Consider the following 23,902-nt stretch of genomic DNA (forward strand, 5'->3'; position numbering starts at 1 on the left):
TATGATCTTCTATGGTGTAAAAACATCAGTGCATGTACTAGACAAGTAACAACGAGGCTGTAACACAACAAACAGCTACTGACCTAAAACCTTTTAACCCAGTTTTATTCTCATGTCCTCAGTATTTACTCCTTGGACAGCCATATTGATACAGGCTGGCTTATCCTGTTAAAATGAAGGGAAATGTAATGATATTAAAAATTATGCCTGTATAATAAAGGTAATTACACATAAAGACACACGATTCCCATTGGCATCAGAAACTGGTGACATCACATGGGTAGTGTTGACATGATTTTCCCAGAGACTGCTCTGTGGATCGGAAAAAGTACAACTGACTTTGTATTTGTTGTATAAATCACAATATGCTAACACACCTTTGAAATTGTCTCTATCGCAAGACCTAAAGCTGCTAGGCTTAAGGCAAGTGAAGGAAAGACAATTACTAGAAATAGATAGATAGATAGATAGATAGATAGATAGATAGATAGATAGATAGATAGATAGATAGATAGATAGATAGATAGATAGATAGATAGATAGATAGATAGATAGATAGATAGATAGATAGATAGATAGATAGATAGATTACTTTATTCATCCCCGAAGGGAAATTAAGTCGTCATAGCAGCCGGTATATTTGAATACAATAAAATACAATACAATAGAATAAAATAAAAAATATTGAGGTAGAAAGAATAAAAAAAGAAACACAAGATAAATAGGTAGATAAGGTGCAGTGGCAAGAGGATGGTAATAGTACTGATGATATGATGGTAATGTTATTGTTAGACAGTATATAAAAATAGTACAGTATATATAGTATATAATATAACATAATATATATTTATATATGATAGTAATTATACCAATATAATAGCAGTATATAGTAATAATGGCAGCAACATTATATATATAATAATAATAGTAAATATAATAATAATAATAATAATAATAACATGTACACATGTATAAATATGTGTATATAGACTTATATATACAAATAATATACAAAGAGTATGATAAATATGATATGATATATAGTAAAGGTATAAATATACAAATATATGGAGCGGAGTGTTGTACAGGGTACACGGTGCAAGGAAACAGGAAAATAAATGTATTATTCTTGGTGCTCAGAACAGCAACTCGCTGATAAACGTCCATAAACTACATATACATCTCAGGGAATAAGTTGTGGCCCCCAAAGAGCTGCCTTTACAAATCAGTGGCAGTTCCTGCTCCCACCGGAAGTGCCTCTCACCAGCTGCCGCTGCCACGACTCCAGCTCGCTGTCTCTCGTTTGGGGACCGATCGGACGTTTTTATTTATCCGATGTCTCCAACCTGACTCTGCGGGAATCTGCGAAGCCTCGACGGCTGCTTGCGACCCGCTAGCCATCCGGTGCTCGCTCCCCTTCCTCTGAATGGTAACACCGACCCCCCTTTCTGACTCAAACCAGGCTAACTTAGCTAGCTCGTTTGTATTTTTGTAATAACGCCACTAAAAGGCTGTGTTTTCATCAACCTGCTGCGTTGGTCGCTAGCTTCGCGATGCTAACGATGCTGAGTCACGTACAGTTTGTCCCTCGTAGCTTTAGCTAATCAGAGCTGCGGTAAATTAGCCGAGATGCTCGGGGGTCTGCGTCAACTTTTTACCGTCACGTTTAAAGTTAGCACCGAGCCGCTGTTAGCAGGCTAGCTAGCCCCTGGCTACACAACCAGGCTACACAACTTTGGGCGACTCGTTAGCATGAAGGTGGTTGACGTTGATTAGTTGTGTTGATCGATATAGTCGGTTAATCGGTTGATGGTGACAGTGGCGTTAACCAGTGGGCTAGCTCATCAGGAGGGGGTGGGGGTTAGCCCGTGTTGCCATGGCGATTGTGTGACCCGGGTTAGGCTCTGGATGGAGTTGCTAGGCTAGTTTAAAGTTTTCTTCACGGTTGACTCCAGCTTCTCCCTCACCTCCTGACAGGTGAGCTAGCGGTTAGCCTAGCGGTTAGCCTGCGCCTGTTCCAGGGGTAAACAACCCCGCTGCGTGATGGAGGGAACCGGGGCATTGTTTGTGTTCTCACCCGGGAAATTCAGCGGGACACACACTCACACACACACACACACACACACACACACATACACAAACAACCACACGCACACACACACAACAACAACAATAACACAAACGGTCAGCGCGCAGGGAAACTAGTGATTGAGAGGTTGTTTCTCTGGAGTGTCAACGTTGGCTGTCGGTAAGAAATGATGCCACCTGATCTGAAGTGAATGCATTAGCTCTGACTGTAGTATATATAAGTCAACTGTGTCAAGATGAGATAAACCTCATTTAATGTTGTGTGTTTCAGTGACAGTGAAGTGTATCCAATCTTCATATCTAGCGTGAGAGGTCCACACAGTCACCTGAGCTGCAATCTGGGCTGTTTGTCTCAAATTGTTGACCAAAGTTTGTGCCAGTCCATCAAGCAGATGCTGAGATGTTTTTCTAAGTTATTACACATTTAAGTAAAAGAATTAGATGGACTTTTTATGAGATCAGTCTTGTCGCATATTTACAAATGGGTAAAATGTGCCTCTATAGCAACATCTTTTGGAAAAAAAATAGAGCAATGTGAGCAGACATTTCTAGAACAACACATAAAAGACAAGAGTCTGCATCACAAGTGAAATCAGATCCGTAAGGGGAGAGCAAGATGAGATTTAGTTAAAGTAGTACTGGAGAGTAAATGCATTGCAAATTAATGGATTAATCGAGGTTGGGTGTCGGGTTATATAATGTTTTTGAGTTGCCTCAGCAAATAAGAACTATCTGGCGAAGCAGACAGACAGGTTCCTCTATTGCCATTGCACAACAAGGTACCAAAACAATGTGTAACAATCCACATGTGCACTCACACAACGTCCTTCTTTTGTCTAAGGTTTTTTAATGCGCACTTGTAAAAGTTGTCGTGTGTTCTGTCCTTTCTGTGTGAGTTGACCACTGTGGTTTTTTTTGTTTTGAATTCCCAGCAGTAACTGAGAGTCATGGCAACCGGAGGCGCTCCTTTCGATGACAGTTCAGAAGAGCTGCACAACTGGACGGTAACCAATAGCAGTCTGGAAGACAGACTCAACAACATGGTGAGGGCTGCATAGAACTTCGTAGAAACTATTCACAAATGGAAGTTTTTACATACTGTTACACTTGTGGGACACTTTCAACTTTTATTACACAGCCAGTATTACTGGAGCTGTGGCTGTCATAGCTTATTGGTGCCACAATATGTCTGAAAAGAATGGTTAACACATTTTGTCCAAATAAAATAATCACAAATTGTAATAACCTATGCATTTTCTTTTTTTGTTGTTCTTCAGGACTGGGGTGTGCAGCAGAAGAAAGCCAACCGCTCCTCAGAGAAGAACAAGAAGAAGCTGTCGGCTACGGTGGTGGAGAGCCGTCTGACTAATGACATTTCACCCGAGTCCACCCCCGGGGCCGGTCGCAGGAGGGCCCGCACTCCTCATTCTTTCCCACAAATCAAATACACCACCCAGATGTCTGTCCCGGACCAAGCTGAGCTGGACAAGCTGCGTCAGCGGATCAATTTCACAGACCTGGATGAGGTAAACATCTGACGCATCCCATTAGAAGTATTTTGTTTAGCTCATTGTGGTCAATTCATGTCCCAGGAATACAGAAAAATGGATTTGTATTTGACATATATGTGCTTGAGGAACTTACACGTAGCTTTATGTCATCCGTGTCCTCATGACTCATGATGACTGGCTCCATTTCCTGCTGTTGACTGCTGACAGTCGGTGCAGTAACACAACACAAATAAAAATCTGACAATAAGCTTTGTGAGAAATGTGTGATCTTGTAGTGATGGGTGTTTAATTCGATTATAATCTAATGGGTTTGACTAAAACACTGTAGGGCAATGTTTTAATGAGCCAACCTGATCTAAGCTGTATAACTGCACCAGCAAGTGTCGAAGAACTCACCTGCACTCCACAAGCGTTAGTGAATAACACAACGCTCATTCCTACCGTCTGCAGATGCCTAACAATCTTATCACACTACTAAATACAATTGTAGTAATTTTTCAACAAATAAATGCCAAATCACTGCTGTGATCCTCCAGCAGCCAGTGGGGGACGTGATATCAGAATGTTTTTCATAGTTTAGTACGGAGTCAGGTATTTGACCTTGTTCTGTCCCAGCAGTTGAAGAATAGCAGACAGAGCATTGGAAGAATGAAAGAATACGTAAACTTTGCTGAGGGGAGAACAACAAAGTTAATCTATTACCGAATATTTAAGCTTCTACCTTGATGGACAAAGCTGGAGTCAGAGGACTTTTTCAATCAGTTCATTGTCATGTCATTATATTTACTGGACTAGTTACATAATGTTTACCTGCATATGTATAGATGGAAAACAAAACAAGATTGTTTGTGTAGCACACTTGAAGGCCACTGTAGTTCTCCTTCAGGCTTGGAAGTACTGTAGATGCTGAGGTGTAGTTAACAGTTTGTTGCAATATTCAACTTCACCACTAGACGCCACTAAATCCCACAGACCTGACCTCCAACAAACAGAATTCAAATCTACTAAAATTATATCACCTAAATCAATTTTAGAAGTCTGGTACAGAAAAAAAAACAGTAGCAAAACCATAACAATTACAGGAACAATTACAGTATCTGAGGTTTTTAAAAGAGAAAATGCATTAGCAGAATTGTAAGTTGTGATTTGTCTGAATCCTCTTCTATTCTTACACAGAGGAGCATCGGCAGTGACTCCCAGGGGCGTGTCACAGCTGCCAACAACCAGCGGCAGTTAGCCGGAGAGCACAAGAGACCCTACAACTTCCTACCTCTGCATGTCAACACTAACAAGAGCAAGGAGCTGCTGCCTCCCTCCTCCTCTGCCCCAGCCACTCCAGCCATCACCAAGGAAACCAAGAAGCAGAGCCCAGGATTCAGGGATACGTTAACCCCTGTGATTCCTCGGCTCAGCCTCGGTGGTGCCGAGAGAGGGCCCTTGGTGCACCGGGCATATGGGAGAGGGGAGCCACAAGTAGACAGCAGCCAGGTAATATTGTGTGCTGTAGGTTGTAAAGCTTGGTTTTAATGTCCTGTTGTCTGAGGATACCGTGGAATAATGTTTGTCTAAAAAATGCACAGCAAAGTTGGTGCCAGTCCATCAAGCACATGCTGAGATATTTCACTGAATAGGTAAAATAATTAGGGATTAATCTTGCTGCATTTTACAGATATACTCCATAATTGTCATTGCACAACAAAGTACAACACAATTCGTCCACATGTGCAATCACACATAACAGACACCACAAATAGATATTAGCTATATAAAGCTTAAACAGTTTCTGAGAAACAGCGGGCTAGTTCAGGAGATGTCTGGAGATGTGTAACATCAGCAAATATACAGTAGGAGTCTAGTCTGACTGCTAATGAAGTGCAGTCGCTAACTGACATGATGAACCCCGTGTAATTTTGTACAAAGACTAAACAAAACATTAGTGATTCTAATTGAAAATAATACATTTTTGCATGTTCATATGGTGAATGCCTGTGTATCACTGCTCTCAGACTTCTACTGTGGAACCAGAACTAGGATAAATGTGAGCGAGAGCGGGTGCAGCTGAAACTTGTCTGTATTTAGGGCAATTTATAAATATGCCACCCTCGGTGCCCAGTGAGTTTTTGCGCCCAACCCCCTCTCTGCCCTTGTTCAGCCGAGTCTGAGCCGCCGCTACAGATGCTCGCTCACTTTCCCTCACGTCCGTCTTTGTCCTCTCTTCGTGTGCTCCTCTGAAACCCACACCCATACACCGCCCACCTTTCTTTGCATGGTCTCAGGTGGTGAGCAAGCTGATCCAGATCCGGGAGTACATCAGCAAGGCCAGCTCCATGCGGGACGACCTGGTGGAGAAGAACGATGTGCCGGCCAACGTGGAGCGTCTCTCTCACCTCATCGACCACCTCAAGGAGCAGGAGAAGTCTTATTTACGGTTCCTGCAGAAAATGCTGGTAAGTTTATCCACTTAAAAGCTTCCTTCCTTAAGATAATCTACTTGTTTGCCTTACTACTGACTCCAGCAGACAAAACTATTTAAATCTGACCAAATGTGCTGTGTCATGTGCAAAGTAAATGTTTCTTATCTAACTAATAGCTCAAGTGTAACCTGTTATTCTTGGTTTCCAGGCTGCCTGCCACACATGTATTTTTAATGACTGTCTCTCTCTGTGGCCTGAAACAGTCCAACAGGGGAGTCATGTTTCATGGGGTGATAGATTTGGGACGTAGCATAGCACCTTGTTTTGCTGTGGGATATATTTTTATGATCACTGTAACTGGATTTAAGCATTTATCTGAAATATATATATAGTAAATTTTACCACACTTGTAAGACAAAAATTCACTGGCTCTTCTCCACCTCTATACTAGGCAAACATGTTTTGTTGTATACCTGCCTGTGTAGCTTTGTTTGAGTGATGCTGTTCTTTGTCTTTAGGCACGGGAGAATGAGGAGGACGATGTAGGGACCCTGGACTCTGCCGTGGGCTCAGGTTCCCTGGTAGAGAGCACTTCTCTTAACATTGAGGTCCGCTCTTCCGAAGCCTCAAATGCTATGGTGTGTATATTTGTTATGTACTAATGTTAATGCTCTGTTGCTAGTAGTATTACAATTGTAGTCAATGTTGTCTTTAAATTCTGACATGAGGAAGTGGAACCACAGCACCATGTCCCTGCTTTGCCCTTTTCACTGCACGTGTTCTCTGCTTATTTGCTTTGTCAATACCTGACTATTCTCTTCTACCATTTCTGCAGTGTTGCTCTTGTGGGCTTTGGTAGACTCAGTGTTTTTACCGTGTGTGGGTGTACATTTTCGTAGGGCGGTAGGTCAGAAGTTGTGCGTGCTGACCAGAAGGAGGAGTTGGAGAATCTGCGTAAGCAACACGAGCTGCTGAAGAAGATGCTGGAGCAGCAGGAGCAGCTCAGGGCCCTGCAGGGCCGCCAGGAGGCTCTGATGGCCATGCAGCACAGCGCAGAGCAGGCAATGGCTGTGATCGAAGACACCGGTGAGATACACACTAACTAACATAGTCACTGACATGGTCACAGACTAATGTTGTGTGCTGAGTTGAGGAAGATCATTCACACTCCAAAAAATACCTTTATTGCAGGTTGGAATGCAACTGTAACTGGAATACTTTTAACCTATATATAATAGAATATAACACATCACTGAATTTGTACAGCACCTCCATCGTCTCAAAATGCCTAAAACGTTGCTTGGATCCGCAGTGAAATCCTAAATAAATCCAGGAAAGCTTTTATGTCCATCTTCCTGTGCTCCGACACGAAGGCACATTTATAACATGAAAAACATAGTTAAAAGTAGAATTCTGTCATAAAGTAGTTTCACGGTCTACGGTCATGAGGCCTTGGTCTCTTGATCGTTGACAAGGACGCATTCTATATACGCCAACATCCGGGAGAGCATTCTTAACGTATTGTGTGATAAAGGAGTTTTTCTTCACCACACAGCTGCTCATCCACAAGATGTTGCTTTGTCTAACAGCTGTTTGTCATTTCCATGCATTTCTCAGGAACCATAATTTGATTCCTCAATTTGACAGTAATCTCTTTCTCAGAGTAAATGGCAGCTCTCAACTCTGAGGCACATCTATGGACTAACATTAAACACAGAACTGCCCTAGAAACCTGCAGTAGCCAAGTTTCCAGTTACTGATGAAATCCTATCATTGAGCCGCTATGTCTTTTTAAAGGCCAAATCTCTCACACAGTTCTTTCTATATTGATACAAATATATTATTAAAGCTGAGACCTGGAACTTTAATCAAGCATCCATTATTTTAGTTCAAAACTGCTGAGGCTCAAAGCCTATAGAACAAAAATTATAACTATTCAAATACGTCTGAACTTGACTCTTTGTTTAATTATGCTTTTCTGTGTTTAAATTCCTTTTGTGCGTTTTGTTCTTGTCACTAGTTGTCACAGAAACCACCGGCAGTGTATCCGGCCTGAGCATCACATCAGAACTGAATGATGAATTAAACGATTTGATCCAGCGGTTCCACAACCAGCTACATGACTCTCAGGTACAGTAGAGACAGCTGGGTGGCCATTTTCCCCATGAATAATACCATTATGTCATCTATGAAATATTTCATACAGTCATGTACTGCAGTTTAAAAAAGAAATGCATTTTGAAAATGTTTGTAAAGACCTTTGTTTATAAGGTTGGCGTGAACAGCCACAGTCCGTCTCTTCCCTCTGACAAGTCTTGTTGGTGCCTTCACGATCTTTATTTTATCGAGAAATATAACGTAACTGTTGAATTTACTAAGGAAGTTATAATTCAAGACTTTCGTTATCTATGTCCTATAGACTAAAGCGGTGCCAGACAACCGTCGCCAGGCGCAGAGTCTTTCCCTCTCCAGGGAGCTGTGCTGGTCCAGGGCTCCCCAGGCTGTCGGCCCACCTCAACACAGGCCACTGCTCCACTCAGCCTCCGGCCCGCACACTGGACTCGACACTGGAGCAACAGCTGCCACCGTCAAACTCACCAAGCTCCAAGAACTCCACGACAAAAAGCAAACTATGGACAAGATCCTGCAGGAGCTGCATTCACTGAGAGACCAGACTCTCAACAATAACTCAAGTAAGAATATTGCTTATCACAACATTCTGTAACATCTCTTCCTGTAAAGTGTTGTTGAGCATCATGTGGCTTCCTGCAGGTCGTGGCCTGTCGGCGCAGTTCAGCCTGAGTATTGGAGGATCTTCAGATGGTGCAGCTGCTCTGTGCACTAATGGAGCCTCGGCTTCCACTTCCTTTCATCCGTCCCTCGCACAACACCAGGACAGTGCCAACTCCACAGACAAGCTCAGGTACGCTCAAAACTATTCCCAGCTTCTAGCAGTTTAATTGGAATGTTGTGTATTAGCAGCGTTGTGTTGTAGATTGCCTGGTGTGTAACACAGGGTGCTGCAGTGTAACCTGGTAACAACAAAACCTACATTGTGTTACATTGTGCTTTCTGTTAGTAGAGACATTGCTCGGGTTTGCTTCACAAAATCTGAAATGTTTATACATCAACCTCATTCACATATTTTGTGTTCCAATTTTCCACCCCCCACAGGAAGCTGAAGGAGGTCCACAAGCGTTTGAATGAGCTGCGGGAGTTAGTTCAGTACTACGAGCAGACGTCTGATATGATGGTGGATGCGGTCAACGAGAATGTGAAAGAGGATGAGGACGATGAGGAAGATGAAACGGAGGACGGTTCTATATTTGAAGGCATGTTTGACTCTGAGCAGGAGAACCGCCAGCCTGTGACTAATATCAGGTGAGTGTGTAAATAAATGAATTAGTTTAAATGTCAGAGGAGAAAAAGTCACTATCAACAAACTCGGTTTACAGCACGATTCCACTACTGGCATTTAACCGTAATAGATGCTGCATGTGATACTTAGAAACCCACAGCGCAGAGGGAACTGGACAGACCTGAACAGCCTGAGCAACGGGCGCGGTGTCAGGAGCGGTGGTACCAACAACCGGGACGGCAGACTGAACACTGAGTGTGAGATCAACAACCGGTCGGCAGCCAACCTCCGCAGCTTCAAACTTCCCTCAGCCATAGGTGCTCACATGGACACACTGAGTGTTTGCATGAAAACAAAGCCTGAATTTAACGTTTAAAGGGAGCTAGCAACACGTTTTTACATGACATGACTACACAGACCAACAGAATCTCAATATTTCTGTAACTTTGCTCCCGTTTAGAGTGCCAGTACAACAGGGACACTCCTTATAACCAGGTGAACCATGAGGCTGAAGACGAGGAAAGTCTGGATCAAGACACCGGGGCCCAGGCTGCGGCTCCGGACAGCGAAGCATCGGGGTCCAGTCGGAGGAGCAGCCTGGGGAACAATGGAGGATTTCCCCAGAAGGTCCATCGTCAGACGGCGAAGCAGAAACTCCGGCAGCTGCAGGAACTGGTTGCCATGGTTCAGGTGAGACTAATCTACTGCATCCTGTCCCTGTAGTGTTGTTTTCTAAATTGTCACAATGTAAGGTAAAGTGTAGTTTTTAAAGTGGTAGTATAAAGTGTTGGATCTGAATATTCCTGACTTTGTTGACTCCTGTGTATGCCATCAAACAGTGGCTATTTGCAAACCTGTATCTAAAGTGTGTGTTTTGCCTACATCAGAGTGATGACACAGATGCTACAACAGCCAACGAGGATGAGGTTTTACACCAACAGCCGAATAACACCAGAGCTACTGCAGTGAGACCACTGGGATCGGGATCCAAACAGAATTCCAGAGACCTGACTCTCTCCAGCAAGGCCAGGTACAGCTTATGAAAGATCTGAAACATTATTTTCAGTATATTCTGTTTATTTCTTGTCATTGTTTTTTTAAAAGTGGTTAATTCACATTTGAATTAAAACTACTCTGGACGCAGGGAGAAGTTGTATGCGGAGAAGCTGCTTCAGCAGAAACACGAGTTGAAGCAGCTCCACGAGGAGCGTCAGAGACTCACTGAAATTCAAGACAAGATCCACGACCTCGAGTGGGCTTGTCCCGACCTCCAGGTATTTCACACACACACAGGTTTCCTGTCATACTCCATGAAAATAAACTAGGATTTCAGAATAGGTAGAATATAATAGAAGTAGAACTGATATTAGATTTGAAACATGTTGTTGAATCATCCACCTCATTTGAAGCAGTTATAGCAGACCCCACTGCAGGTTCGGAAATAATCATGAAATAAAATCAACACCTCAGTTTGGAGTTAATCTTCGGATTCATGGTACGATTATTGGACTGCAGTAGTTTGAGCTAAGTGTACTTAACAATCTGGAAACTCTGTAAACCTCTTAAACCTGTGGGTTACGTTATTTATACTGTGAATATCCGTATCTTTCTAGTCATCTGTGTCCAGCACGGTGAGTCAGCAGGGTTTGCTGAAGAAGGTCCCAGTTGCAGTTTCCACTCCGGCCACTATCAAGACTTCTTCATCTTCCGGACTAAAAATCAACTCGGGTGTCCTCAAACCCACTGCTCCAGAAGCAGCTACATCTTCAGTCACTGACAATGAGGTAACACCCTCGACCACAACGAGTCAATGGTCAAAATGGGATCTGCACGTTCAGAATTCACTCCCCTTTGTTCTTGCCTCGCCAGCAGCTTTGGTCAGAGATGCGACGCCACCAGATCCTGCGGGAAGAACTGCGCCAGCGCAGGAAGCACTTAGAGTCCTTGATGGCTGAACACCAGAGACGTAGTGGCGTCGGGGATTCTCCTCGCCGGACCGACGACCAAGACAGCCTTGCTACGCCCTCGCTGACTGTCAGCAGGGATGAAAGGTATGAGGCATATTGTTCCAGTATTGGTATTTCTTTCTTTTTGTAGAGCACTTGTCAATCATTTTATTTAACTGATATAGGAATTTGAACTTATCAGTCGTCCACAAACAATGTTTTTACCATTTTGTTGATGTGTCTTTAGGACAATGGCAACCTGGGGTTCCTCTCCGTGCCCCCTCGATGGTGATGATGATGATGATGATGATGACGACGACGACGACGATGATGATGATGAATATCACACAGACATACGTGCAGAGGAGGAAGACGAGCAGGAAGCATGTGCAGACAGCACCTCTGACGACGACATCCACATCTACCTTTCGAGCAGGAACCAGGGCCCTTACAGTAACAGGAATAATCAAGGAAGGTGAGAAACACTGGAGCCAGTATGAATGATGTCACTTTCTAGTTCTGATATCTATAAGATGTATTTTAAAACCAGGTGCTCTCCTTTCTGTGTCTCCAGTAACCTGAAGCCTCCACCAGCTTTCTCAAGTGAGTGTGGTGGAAATCTTCATAACAAGACGAAGGTCAAGCAGCAGCAGCCGCAGCCGCAGCCGCAGCCGTCAAGGAGTTTGAACCAGTCTGCAAACGAACATGGAGGAACGCGGCGGCAGGAGAACCTCCGCTGGGCTTCAGAGCTGTCCTTTGCTGAAGGCTCGTCTCCCTGGCAGGATCAGATCAGCCAGCTGCAGAGACAGCTGGATTTCAGCACCAGCATGTGTCAGACTCTCCTGCAGGACCAGCAGGTCGGTGCACTGAACAAGAACATCCACACACAGTCAATGAATGGTTAATGGACACAAGCCTGCATTTCTTCCTCTTAATTGGAAGTTTCAGTGGATTTTCTTTCTCTTTCAAAATAAAACGAAAAAGTAATTCACCTTTTGTGTTTTTCTCTTTCCACAGACCCTGTCCTACATGTTGCAAACCATGCTGACGAGTCAGTACAGCACGTTACCGAACAACCTGCCAACGCCACAGGTCCAACTGGTCATGCACCAGCTCAACCAGTGTTACACACAGCTGGCTTGGCAGCAAAACAACATACAAAGGTGAAGCAATAGTCTACATACACACACCGCTTTATTTGTAACAAGTGGAACATCTTTTTCAATGTCAAACTTCTCCTCCAGACTAAAGCAGGTCCTGAACGACCTCCTTTGCCAGCAGCAGCAGCAGCAGCAGCAACAACAACAGCAGCAGCAGCAGAAACACCAGCAGCAACAACAACAGCAGCAGCCGTCCTCTTCAACAGCAGGTTGGCAGACACAGAAGCAGAGTTCATCCCAGGAATCCAGCTCTGCTCCCTCGGCATCTCCTGGCGTCTTCCCCTTCTCCTCTGCCCTGCATCCTAATACCAACAACATGTCTCCAGCTGCCATGTCCCTGTTCCCTCCCAGTATGGCACATCATTCGCAAACAAATGCTTTTTTGACAGACCATTCATAGATGTTTTTTGGTTTTTAAGTAGTGCAGAGTTCCAATAACCCTCTTAGCTACTCAAATACATTCTAAGTCGGAGCATTTTAAAAGGTGCATTCGAATTTGAAGTCATGAATATATTTTTAAGTGACTCAGTCCAAATGTCCTGCTGTCGTGATTTAATAGCTTTTTTGGATCGTTAATGCACAAGCATAAGCTAATTTGGTTTTTCATTCACTCTACAGGCTTCAACTTGTATCCACAGTTCCCTGCTCCCATGGCTGACTTCCCTCAGGATGCAGCAGGTCACGCTGCGTCCGACCACCAGAAGCAGCAATTAGACCCCAACACTTCAATCAAAACAGAGTACATGAGTTTCCCTCCTCCGCTGCAGCGCTCTCCTCTTAACAAGACAACAGGAAGAGGGTATGTCCGTCATGCTTTGCCTTAAAATACATTTTTTAAATTGAATCATCTAACATTGTGGTCTGTATATTTATTTGTCTACATGATCTACATCTTTTAGAGCTTCTGGCTGGCTTAACACCTCCTACGCCAACAACGCCGTCCAGACTCACCCGTCTAAAAATAGCCCCCAAGAGTCGCTCCCCTCCTCTCCCTTCTCTCCTTTTGTGAACCTCACCTCCAGACCTCAAGACTTTGACCAGGCGTCCCTGGAGAGCTTCTCCAGCATGCCCGATTCTTTTGACCCCACCACTGTAACCAAGACTTTCAAGGCTGGGCGAAAGGCCTCGGCACAAGCCAACCTGGCCTCCCGAAGCAAGACTCCCAACACCAAGAGTCGTCGCAGGTGGAACCAAGGGCACAAGAACAACAGCGAAGGTAGGAAAGTGGAATGGAAATTATCCGGAGGGGCTGTAGGTGAGAATGCAAATCACCGAGTCACCAGGTGAAAGCTGAGTGAGTTTGGAGATTTCCCCTCAAGTGACGATGTTTCTAACGCACAGCAGACGCAAAACTGAAAAAACAAAACGAATGCCTAAAAATACTTTATTAAATATGAGTTTTTAACGATGCCACCCTGATGATGGCCGACACAGGTGTCAATGTGCTCTCACTCGTGGTTTTGTTTAATTTTGCTGTGTGCTCCTCAGACAGTTACAGTGACAGCGTCAGCAGCACCGTGGACTTCATCCAGGAGAGGGCTGCCCCGACTCGTCCGAAGAACCAGAATCAGAGTTTGCTCGACAAGCTGACTCAAGAGAAACTAAACAGCAAGACGAAGCCTGGGAATAAAAGAAATGACCTGTCCTCTGGTATGGATAGAAACATCCCAAGTGAATGTTATGCACCAGCACTCATTTGTCTGTCAAATTTTTCTTTAATATCCACGATTTGCTTATTTTCCTTAAAAATGTTTTGTTTTAAATGTAATTATTTAATTTTGTCATTTTACATCATTTTGTTTTTCTTTGCTCATTTGTCACATGTTTATTTTAATTCTGGGTCAAAATTGCTTTGTCACTTTTAATTTATTTTACTCACAGCCTATGCTTGGAGGACACCCTTCCTCTCTAACAGAATTGCATGCACAGAAGCACCAGGTAAAGTCACAGTGCAAATCCAAGCATTCGTTCAGTTCTCTGTCCCCTAAACATCACTTGCATGCAAATCTAAAACTGAAGCTTCTAAGTGCGAGGACTGTTTTCACCCCTGGAGGAGATTCTGTGAATGACCGTTAATTCCTCTTGAACCCAGATGCGAGCAGCGACTTCTCTCTGTTCGAGGCTCTGAGGGAAACCATCTACTCTGAGGTGGCGACCTTGATTTCCCAGAATGAGTCCCGGCCCCACTTCCTCATCGAGCTCTTTCATGAGCTGCAGCTGCTCAACACCGACTACTTACGGCAGAGGGCGCTCTACTCCCTCCAGGTGAGCGTAGACCCATGCATCTGCCTACTGCTCCTCTGTGACGAGAGACAAAAAAAAAGCTTTTTGAATCGAATCTGAATATATTCCTAGTACTGGGTTCTAATTATCTAATATAATATAATATCCCAGCTGATTTATCCCTTGATTTTCCATTTAAGATAATTATTCATCATATTCTAGGTCATAAGAGTTTTTTTTATGACAGAATATCTTGCAGTGGTTACACAGAAGATTTAGATTTCGCCTATTAGGGCTGCCATCATAATTGTAAGCCTCTGGTCATATTAGAAAGTCGGTGCTGTCTGTGCAGAACAGACCTTCAGGAGACAGCGACCACAGACAATTAGGAGAAAGGGCATTTTTAAATGGCAGACTGGGATTTAAGGATAAATGTAGTGTTAAGCTGGCGGCCTCAAACTATTTTGGGTAGCGTGTCTGAAACCATAGAGAAAGTGGAAGTGAGTGAATCACAAAAATAAAACGCACTCCCTTCCAATGAGTTCACCCATTTTGTTTGAATGTAAACGTGTTCTAATGAATTGTGCTTTATAAATCAGATTAGATCTGTTTTCTTGGTAAATCTAATGATTTAGTGATGCTAAATTTAGCTTTGGCAATAATGTAAGATGCTAGTTTGAAATTTAGGGAAATGTAGAGAATCCAAATCCTGCACAGGTGGTTTGGATAAGATGATCTTTTATTTTTAATATTTTGATTTAATCCTGTGTTTTTGCTTGTGTGATAAAATCTGACTTTGATATTAGAATCACATGGGATCCGACCCTGGCCTCAGATCTTTCATTGCTAACGTCAGTCCATGGTTACAAGCGTCTGTCTGTGTCTGTCTCAGGATATCGTGACTCGGCACCTGGCAGAGAAGAGTGCAGCTGAAGACCGGCTGCCCCCCCTCGGTCCTGTGGTGTGGGCCACAGGCTCCCACTCCGAGCAGATGCCCGAGAGTCTGGATACCAGTGATGCAGTAAGAGACGCTTCATCGCCTCCCAGCATGAGATTCCTCCATCATGTTTCTTATTTTCTGTTTAAGCTGAAGCCTGTTCTGCAGTCTATTGTTACACTTTCCCTTTTTTTTTTACTTTCTATCCATTCTACATTTACATCTTTGATCAGTCTCTCTCTCAGACATTTCACCTTCCATCTGTCTCTGCCCTCTGAATCAGCTCTCTGATTTTAATTGTCCCTCGCCCCATTTTCATTGTCTTTGAATTCAACTTGACAGCGAAGCTTCAGACGCCTGTCTGTAGAGAAAATGACCCTCATCTCTCCGTGTCTCTGTTTCCCAGATCAGACATGAATCCTTTGTTCTGGGCCAAGGTCCCCAGAGTTGTGCTAATTGGAAGCCAGGCCTTTTTCCTGTCTAAATAATGCCTTTGTTCAGGAGTCACGGATGAAATGTTTCATTCTCCATATTTGTAGAACAGCCGGAAAGGCTACCATAGCTGGCTGTTGTTTAGCATAAACACTGTGAATTCTAAGGGGGCTGATTATTAAGTGGATCTGTGAATCCTCCATAGACAACCTCAGAACCTCAGAACAGAATGCTTGTGTTTTGCAGGAGGTGGTGGAGAAGAATGTGAACACACAGAACAGGATGAAGAAGCGGGATGATGGAGAGTCGGTGGACAACGACAGCACCATGTCGACCTCCTCCAACCTGGAACCATTCGCCGGTGACGACCTGGGTATGGTTCTGCATGTGTAAAGCTTCTGATTTGGGAAAGCCAGAGTTCAAAGCTGAGGAATCTATCACTGTCCACATCTCCGTGTTGAGCTGATTTGCTTTGCCTTTTGACTGAGGTTCCCCGCTTTTCCAGCAGAGCTTCTCTGGGTGAACAATCAGTTTTTACACACAGGATCAACTCTACTCTGCCAAATTTAAGAATATATCCTTTCAGAAGAGGACTGAATGTCAGTCTCTCAAATTTGCAGAATATCAGTATCATATTAATAAGCGAAGCCTGGGATACTGTGTTTGATCCTCTAGCGTCAGCCTGGTTGTTCTGCAGGTGCATTAATATCCATCACTGTCTTCTCTCTCCTCTTGCTGCATTGATTTTTGAAATATTCATATCCCATTTCTGTTTCTCCCTGCTCTCCTTCCTCTCTATGCTGCTCCGATAGGCAACACGGTGATTCATTTAGACAAAGCTCTGGCCAGGATAAGCGAGTATGAGGGCAACCCTGCTCGACCCGTGGAAGGTACCCGATCCCCTGCCCGCCTGCAACATGTGCAAAGAACTTATTTCTAACATTCTTGGTTAACGGTGACATTTTGTGTGTGAGCAGGAGCAGCAGCTGGAGACATGCGCTGTCCACAGATCGACACGCAGCAGTTGGATCGTCAGATTAAAGCCATCATGGCAGAAGTCATTCCCTTCCTAAAGGTAGAGTCACCCACCCAGGCAGCTGCTGGAGAAACTCTGAATCCGACAATCTGCTGCTGTAACAAATCATCCAAACTCTGTTAATAGTTATTCCTATTTTAAAGGTTTCCTGGCTAAATCAAAAATAAATTTCCTGTCGGAGATTTGATCTTATATCAATAATTTGTTTATACTGCGAACGTGAACAGTTCTTATATTGTTTTTAACCAGGAGAACATGGACGAGGTGTGCTCCCTGCAGCTGTTGACGTCCGTGCGGCACATGGTCCTTGCTCTCACGCAGCAAAACGACGAAAGCAAGGAGTTTGTTCGCTTCTTCCACAGACAGCTGGGAGGAATCCTGCAGGTACAACAGCCGTCACATTCCTCAAACCCCTGTGACGTGGGTGTGAAGGACGTCTTTCTGACAGTTCTTGTATTTTGTTCCCGGCACCAGGACTCTCTCAGTAAGTTCGTGGGCCGCACCCTGAAGGACTGCGGAGAGGATCTTCTGGTGGAGATCTCTGAGATCCTCTTCAACGAACTGGCTTTCTTCAGGCTCATGCAGGATCTGGACAACGGCAGCTTCGTCGCCTCGGCAACCAAACAGAAAAATAAGAAGAGGACGGAGCAGCCGAGTAAAGAGAATCTCCGTCTCAAGGTCAGTTGTTTGTTTTGTCTGTTTCCACACTGCACTTTAATAGTATGATTAAAATTGGCACTGAACTTTAATACCGATGCAGGACGTGGGTTCAGGAAACACAAGTCAGAGGTCAGATGAGGAAGATTTTGTCAAGCTGGATGATTTACCACGGCAGCTCTCAGTGATGTGTGAGGTGTGTTACGGCTACACACACAAACACACAAACACACACACACACACACACATGCACCTCTGCATCAGGCTCAACAGTGGGCTTAAATCCAATAAAGATGCCCCACATTGCACATACTCATAGACATCACTTCTCTAATTATGCCTCCTATGATTTTAATTTCATCAAGGCCGCTGTGATTTCACAAAACCTGAAGGTCTCGAGAGAATCCTCTCAAATTTGGCACAAATTAACTGATTAGATCTGGAGGGTCAAAGGTCACTGTGACCTCACCAATCATGTGTCTGGCCTCTTGAGTACCTTATCTCTAAACTGCCTTTAGTTAATGTCTTCAAATTTTGACCAGTTGTCACTGGGACCCAAAGATTACTGGATTAGATTTGAGTGGTCAAGGCTCACGGTGACTGACCACACGATTCTGTAAAAGGTCTGTAGACTGAAACTGCACTGGATTCTGTGATATAACCCCAGTGAGGGGTTTCTTGATTTCGTCAAGATCCCTGAAAATGTCAGTGAACAATCTCACAATAGTAAAGAGAGACAAGAAAATAAATTCCTGGATCGACCCCTTTGTTGAGATCTTTGCCAAAGTTGAATGGATTCTTTCTTGGCTCACGTGCCTTCCTTCCACCAAGTTTCATAGAAATCAATTCTGTAGTTTGTGAGTATTTGTGACCGGGGTGAAAGTAAAACCTCCTTGGTGGTGGAGGTAATTAATGTGCATCTTTTTTAACAGCCCTGTGAAAAGCCATTCCTTTAATCCAGTGGATGTTGTCTGTTCCTAGATCAGACATGAATCCTTTGTTCTGGGCCAAGGTCCCCAGAGTTGTGCTAATTGGAAGCCAGGCCGTTTTCCTGTCTAAATTATGCCTTTGTTCAGGAGTCACGGAGGGAATGTCTCATTCTCCATATTTGTAGAACAGCAGGAAAGGCTACCATGGCTGTTGTTTAGCATAAACACTGTGAATTCTTAGGGTGCTGATTATTAAGTGGATCTGTGAATCCTCCATTGTCTTATATTGAAAACAACCTCAGAACAGAATGATTGTGTTTTGCAGGAGGTGGTGGAGAAGAATGTGAACACACAGAACAGGATGACGAAGCGGGATGATGGAGAGTCGTTTTATTTCCCCTCCAACCTGAGTGACGACCTGGGTATGGTTCTGCATGTGTAAAGCTTCTGATTTGGGAAAGCCAGGGTTCAAAGCTGAGGAATCTGTCACTGTCCACATCTCCGGGTTGAGCTGATTTGCTTTGCCTTTTGACTGAGGTTCCCCCCTTTTCCAGCAGAGCTTCTCTGGGTGAACAATCAGTTTTTACACACAGGATCAACTCTACTCTGCCAAATTTAAGAATATATCCTTTCAGAAGAGGACTGAATGGCAGACTCTCAAATTTGCAGAATATCAGTATCATATTAATAAGTGAAGCCTGGGATACTGTGTTTGATCCTCTAGCGTCAGCCTGGTTGTTCTGCAGGTGTATTAATATCCATCACTGTCTTCTCTCTCCTCTTGCTGCATTGATTTTTGAAATATTCATATCCCATTTCTGTTTCTCCCTGCTCTCCTCACTCTCTACGCTGCTCAGATAGGCAACACGGTGATTCATTTAGACAAAACTCTGGCCAGGATTAGCGAGTATGAGCGCATGAAGCTAAAAGCTGAATTTAACCCCGGCGCTGCAGGTGCAGGTGGCTCTGAAGTCTCACACGCTGAACATCCCTCTGCTAACCCAGCTCGTCCCGTGGAAGGGACCCGACCCCCTGCCCGCTTGTCCCATGTGAAAAGAACTGTAGTGACTGTAGAACACTGTGCTTTTTAATTGAGCTGATTTTTTTACATTCTTGGTTAACGGTGACATTTTGTGTGTGAGCAGGAGCAGCAGCTGGAGACATGCGCTGTCCACAGATCGACATGCAGTGGGTGGATCGTCAGATTGAAGCCATCATGGCCAAAGTCAGTTTCTTCCTAAAGGTAGAGTCACCCACACAGGCAGCTGCGGGAGAAACTCTGAATCCGACAATCTGCTGCTGTAACAAATCCACCAAACTCTGTTAATAGTTATTCCTATTTTAAAGGTTTCCTGGCTGAATCAAAAATAAATATCCTGTCGGAGATCTGATATTTTATCAATGATTTGTTTATACTGTGAACGTGAACAGTACTAATATAGTTTTTCTGTTGTCTCTAACCAGGAGAGAAAGGACGAGGTGTTTTCCCGGCAGCTGTTGAAGTCCGTGCGGCTCGTGGTCCGTGATGTCACGCGGCAAAACGACGATACAGAGAAGTTTGTTCCCCACTTCCAAAGGCCGCCGGGAGCATTAGTGGAGGTACCATCACCGTCACATTCCTCAAACCCTGTGACCTGCGTGTGAAGGACGTCTTTCTAACAGTTCTTGTATTTTGTTTCCCGGCACCAGGACTCTCTCAGTCAGTTCATGGGCCGCACCCTGAAGGACTGCGGAGAGGATCTTCTGGTGGAGATCTCTGAGATCCTCTCCAAGGAACTGGCTTTCTTTGGGCTCATGCAGGGTCCGGAAAGCAGCCGTTTCGTCGCCTCGGCAACCAAACAGAAAAATAAGAAGAGGACGGAGCAGCCGAGTAAAGATAAACTCCGTCTCAAGGTCAGTTGTTTGTTTTGTCTGTTTCCACTCTGCACTTTAATTAAATGATTAAAATTTACACCGAACAAATTTTGAATGAAACTAATTGGACTCTTGTAAATTATTCCCTGAATTAGGAAAATACAGCAGCTGGTTGTGATAAATCAGTTTCTCCTGTCTACTCAGATGAAGACAAGGTGAGTCTTTAATTCAGATGATGACATTATCAGTAACAGTTGATGCCTCCGTAAACTGTGGTGGAATAATATCGCTTTTTTCTTTTACTTCCAGGACCATGATGAAGCCGAGCAGGAAAGTGATTCTGCACGACAGGAGTTTTACCTGCAGATGGAGATGATGAACAACAGCAGCAGTGAAGCCTCGGAGGCCGAAGAGGAAGATGAAGGAGCGGGACAGGGAATCCTTCTGTCAATCAGTGAGAGAAGTTTGCTTTATGTCAAGAGCCCCTGAGATTACACAGGAAACAGTGTCTGACTGGATATCTCTTTCCTACTTTTTCTCTTCAAAATAAAACTTTGACTATCGAATAAATAAGAAAATGTTTTTCGCAGGTCTCTCCAAAGCAGAGACTCAGGCTCTGACAAACTACGGCAGCGGCGAGGATGAGAACGAGGAGGAGGAAATGGAGGAGTTCCAGGCCGGACCTGTCGATGTCCAGACCTCGCTGCAGGCTTCTGCTGACGGACAAGTGGAGCAGGAGGTGAGAGACACCGTTCATTTGTTTTTCCACAAACAAGCACATTAGAAAAACCGTCTCAGTCTGATCTGTGTCACTGTGTCGTGTTCCAGGGGACAACGGCCGGTGAAAGCCGGGAGACGAAGCCTGGACAGTGGAGTTCAGAGAACGATGACGGTGAGGCCCCCTGGAGGCTTTTAGAGGAAGATCTCCAACTTGTAAACTTTGAAACTGGGTCGATCCAATTCACACCAGTTGTTTACCCCTTTTATCCCAAATCTTTGTCTTGCAGAAGTTAATGAAATGATTGAGAATATGAATTGCACAGTGGATGAATGTAGCACGGCGGAGTGCCAGAGTCCTGAGGAGGAAGAGGAGGAGGCAGCTGCTGCTTCAGAAGAAAACACCACACTCTGTGATGTCCCCAAGAAGTCGTCCACTACGAGCAGCCCTGACTCTGACTCACCCGTCATGATCAACGTAGACGTAAGTCCATTTTATATTTGTGATCGTCCTATCGTTACTGAAATAGTTTGAAAGTAGAGTCTCTTCTTTTCTTCTTGCTCTGTACTAATTTCTTTATTACCGATGCAGGAGGTGGGTTCAGGAAACACAAGTCAGAGGTCAGATGAGGACGATTTTGTCAAGCTGGATGATTTACCACTGCAGCTCTCAGTGATGTGTGAGGTGTGTTACAGCTACACACACAAACACACACACACACACACACACACACCTCTGCATCAGGCTCAACAGTGGGCTTAAATCCAATAAAGATGCCCCACATTGCACATACTCATAGACATCACTTCTCTAATTATGCCTCCTATGATTTTAATTTCATCAAGGTCGCTGTGATTTCACAAAACCTGAAGGTCTCAAGAGAATCCTCTCAAATTTGGCACAAATGAACTGATTGAGTGGGCGGTGTGGCCTAGGGGGTAGAGTGGGTGTTCTCCAACAAGAAGGTTGCCGGTTCAATCCCCACTCTTCTCCACTGCATGCCGAAGTGTCCTTGGCAAGATACTTAATCCCTAAATGGCCACACATAAATGTTGAGTGACTAAACATGTAAGTCGCTTTGGACAAAAGCGTCAGCTAAATGACATGTAATGTTGTATAATGATTAGATCTGGAGGTCAAAGGTCACGGTGATCTTATCTCTAATCTGCCTTTAGTAAATGTCTTCAAATTTTGACCAGTTATCACTTGGACCCAAAGATTACTGGATTAGATTTGAGTGGTCAAGGCTCACGGTGACTGATCACATGATTCTGTACTGCACTGGATTCTGTCATATAACCCCAGTGAGGGGTTTCTAGATTTCGTCAAGATCCCTGAAAATGTCAATAAATAATCTCACAATAGTAAAGAGAGACAAGAAAATAAATTCCTGGATCGACCCCTTTGTTTGAGATCTTTGCCAAAGTTGAATGGATTCTTTCTTGGCTCACGTCCCGTCCTTCCACCAAGTTTCATAGAAATCAATTCTGTAGTTTGTGAGTATTTGTGACCGGGGTGAAAGTAAAACCTCCTTGGTGGTTGAGGTAATTAATGTGCATCTTTTTTAAAGCCATTCCTTTAATCCAGTGGATGTTGTCTGTGTGTGTGCTGTTAGGAGGAGCTTCAGAAGCGGATCGTGGAGGAGCAGCAGAACAACAACCTGTCGGTGGAGATGCTCAGCGGGAACACGGAGTCGCTGACAGTGCTGGTGGGGAACGCTCAGGCGCTGAAGAAACCAGGTGAGGCTTACAGTCCCTGTCGGTCAGGATTACAGTTTGTTTGTGCTGTTGCTAAACACTTTATACAAAAGCCAAGCCACCGTATCTTGTTGCCGCGGTTACATCCACACACACTGTGCACGCCCCGTTTCGTTCCTGCTGCTCCTTGAATAAATGTTGTGTTCTCTTTTTCGTCTTTTTTTTTTTTCCAGACACTGTCGACGCCGAGAGTCTGTGAGGAAACACAAAGGCGACGTCTCAAAGTCTACTGTTTTTAGCAACACTATGATTTCACCATTAATCTGTTCCGGTTTTATGATTGTTGATTCTTTAATCTGCTAGTTCAAAGAAAAGAAAGAAAATAGAGACGGCTCTAAATACTGGTCACAAGTTAGCTGACTCACACAGACACACACGTACACACACACTAAATAAAACTAAACATCAACACGTAGCTAAGTTTGTTCATTGTTGCTTTATGTCATTTACTGTTACTGGGGGGGCGGGGTTTGTTTCTAAGCTGCTGATTTCTGACGGTTCAGTCTCCGTTCGATCTGAAGTCTCTTCCTCGGTTCTGGGATCAGTTTGACAAGAGTTGCGATTTGAGTTTTTTAAAATGTTTTATTTGTGTCGCCTTACTCTTGTACAGTCGTCGTTTCTGCACTTGACTTCTAGTTCTAAAGAGATTAGGGTGCGATGGGAGTTCAGATGCAGCCGGTCTCGTTTCTCCAGCTTCAACACTTGTTCCCTGATGAGCTCAGACTTTACTTTTTATCCCCGTTTCCTTCTGTGAATGTTTAGTCTCCAGTGATTTTCTTTTTTTTTCCATGTTATAAATTTGTTGACTACTGTCATAAGTTTTAATTAATAAAATACTGGAACCTTCAAATGATGGTGTGAGTCTTACTAATGCTGATTCAG

At 44.0% G+C, this 23,902-nt stretch overlaps 1 protein-coding gene across 1 annotated transcript; it reads left to right on the forward strand.

Moving 5' to 3' along the window:
• The first annotated feature begins 1,281 nt into the window (after positions 1–1,281).
• On the forward strand, positions 1,282–23,870 carry pcm1 (pericentriolar material 1). The gene is made up of 45 exons (XM_061085768.1): positions 1,282–1,429; positions 3,021–3,131; positions 3,366–3,614; positions 4,776–5,087; positions 5,876–6,046; positions 6,532–6,651; positions 6,913–7,099; positions 8,034–8,143; positions 8,433–8,706; positions 8,786–8,936; positions 9,188–9,394; positions 9,522–9,688; positions 9,832–10,061; positions 10,259–10,401; positions 10,516–10,645; positions 10,985–11,155; positions 11,241–11,422; positions 11,565–11,792; positions 11,892–12,174; positions 12,335–12,480; positions 12,562–12,827; positions 13,096–13,276; positions 13,377–13,693; positions 13,966–14,127; positions 14,359–14,415; positions 14,570–14,742; positions 15,593–15,721; positions 16,316–16,442; positions 16,882–16,959; positions 17,047–17,144; positions 17,355–17,489; positions 17,580–17,783; positions 17,866–17,958; positions 19,017–19,113; positions 19,837–19,934; positions 20,156–20,290; positions 20,381–20,584; positions 20,701–20,760; positions 20,855–20,999; positions 21,136–21,284; positions 21,374–21,437; positions 21,553–21,746; positions 21,855–21,947; positions 22,879–23,002; positions 23,194–23,870. Exons 2-45 carry the CDS (start codon positions 3,036–3,038, stop codon positions 23,217–23,219), a joined length of 6,966 nt encoding a protein of 2,321 aa, XP_060941751.1. The 5' UTR covers positions 1,282–1,429; positions 3,021–3,035; the 3' UTR covers positions 23,220–23,870.
• Positions 23,871–23,902: the final 32 nt, after the last annotated feature.

This window comes from Limanda limanda, chromosome 2 (assembly GCF_963576545.1).
Source record: "Limanda limanda chromosome 2, fLimLim1.1, whole genome shotgun sequence".
Lineage (NCBI taxonomy): Eukaryota > Metazoa > Chordata > Actinopteri > Pleuronectiformes > Pleuronectidae > Limanda > Limanda limanda.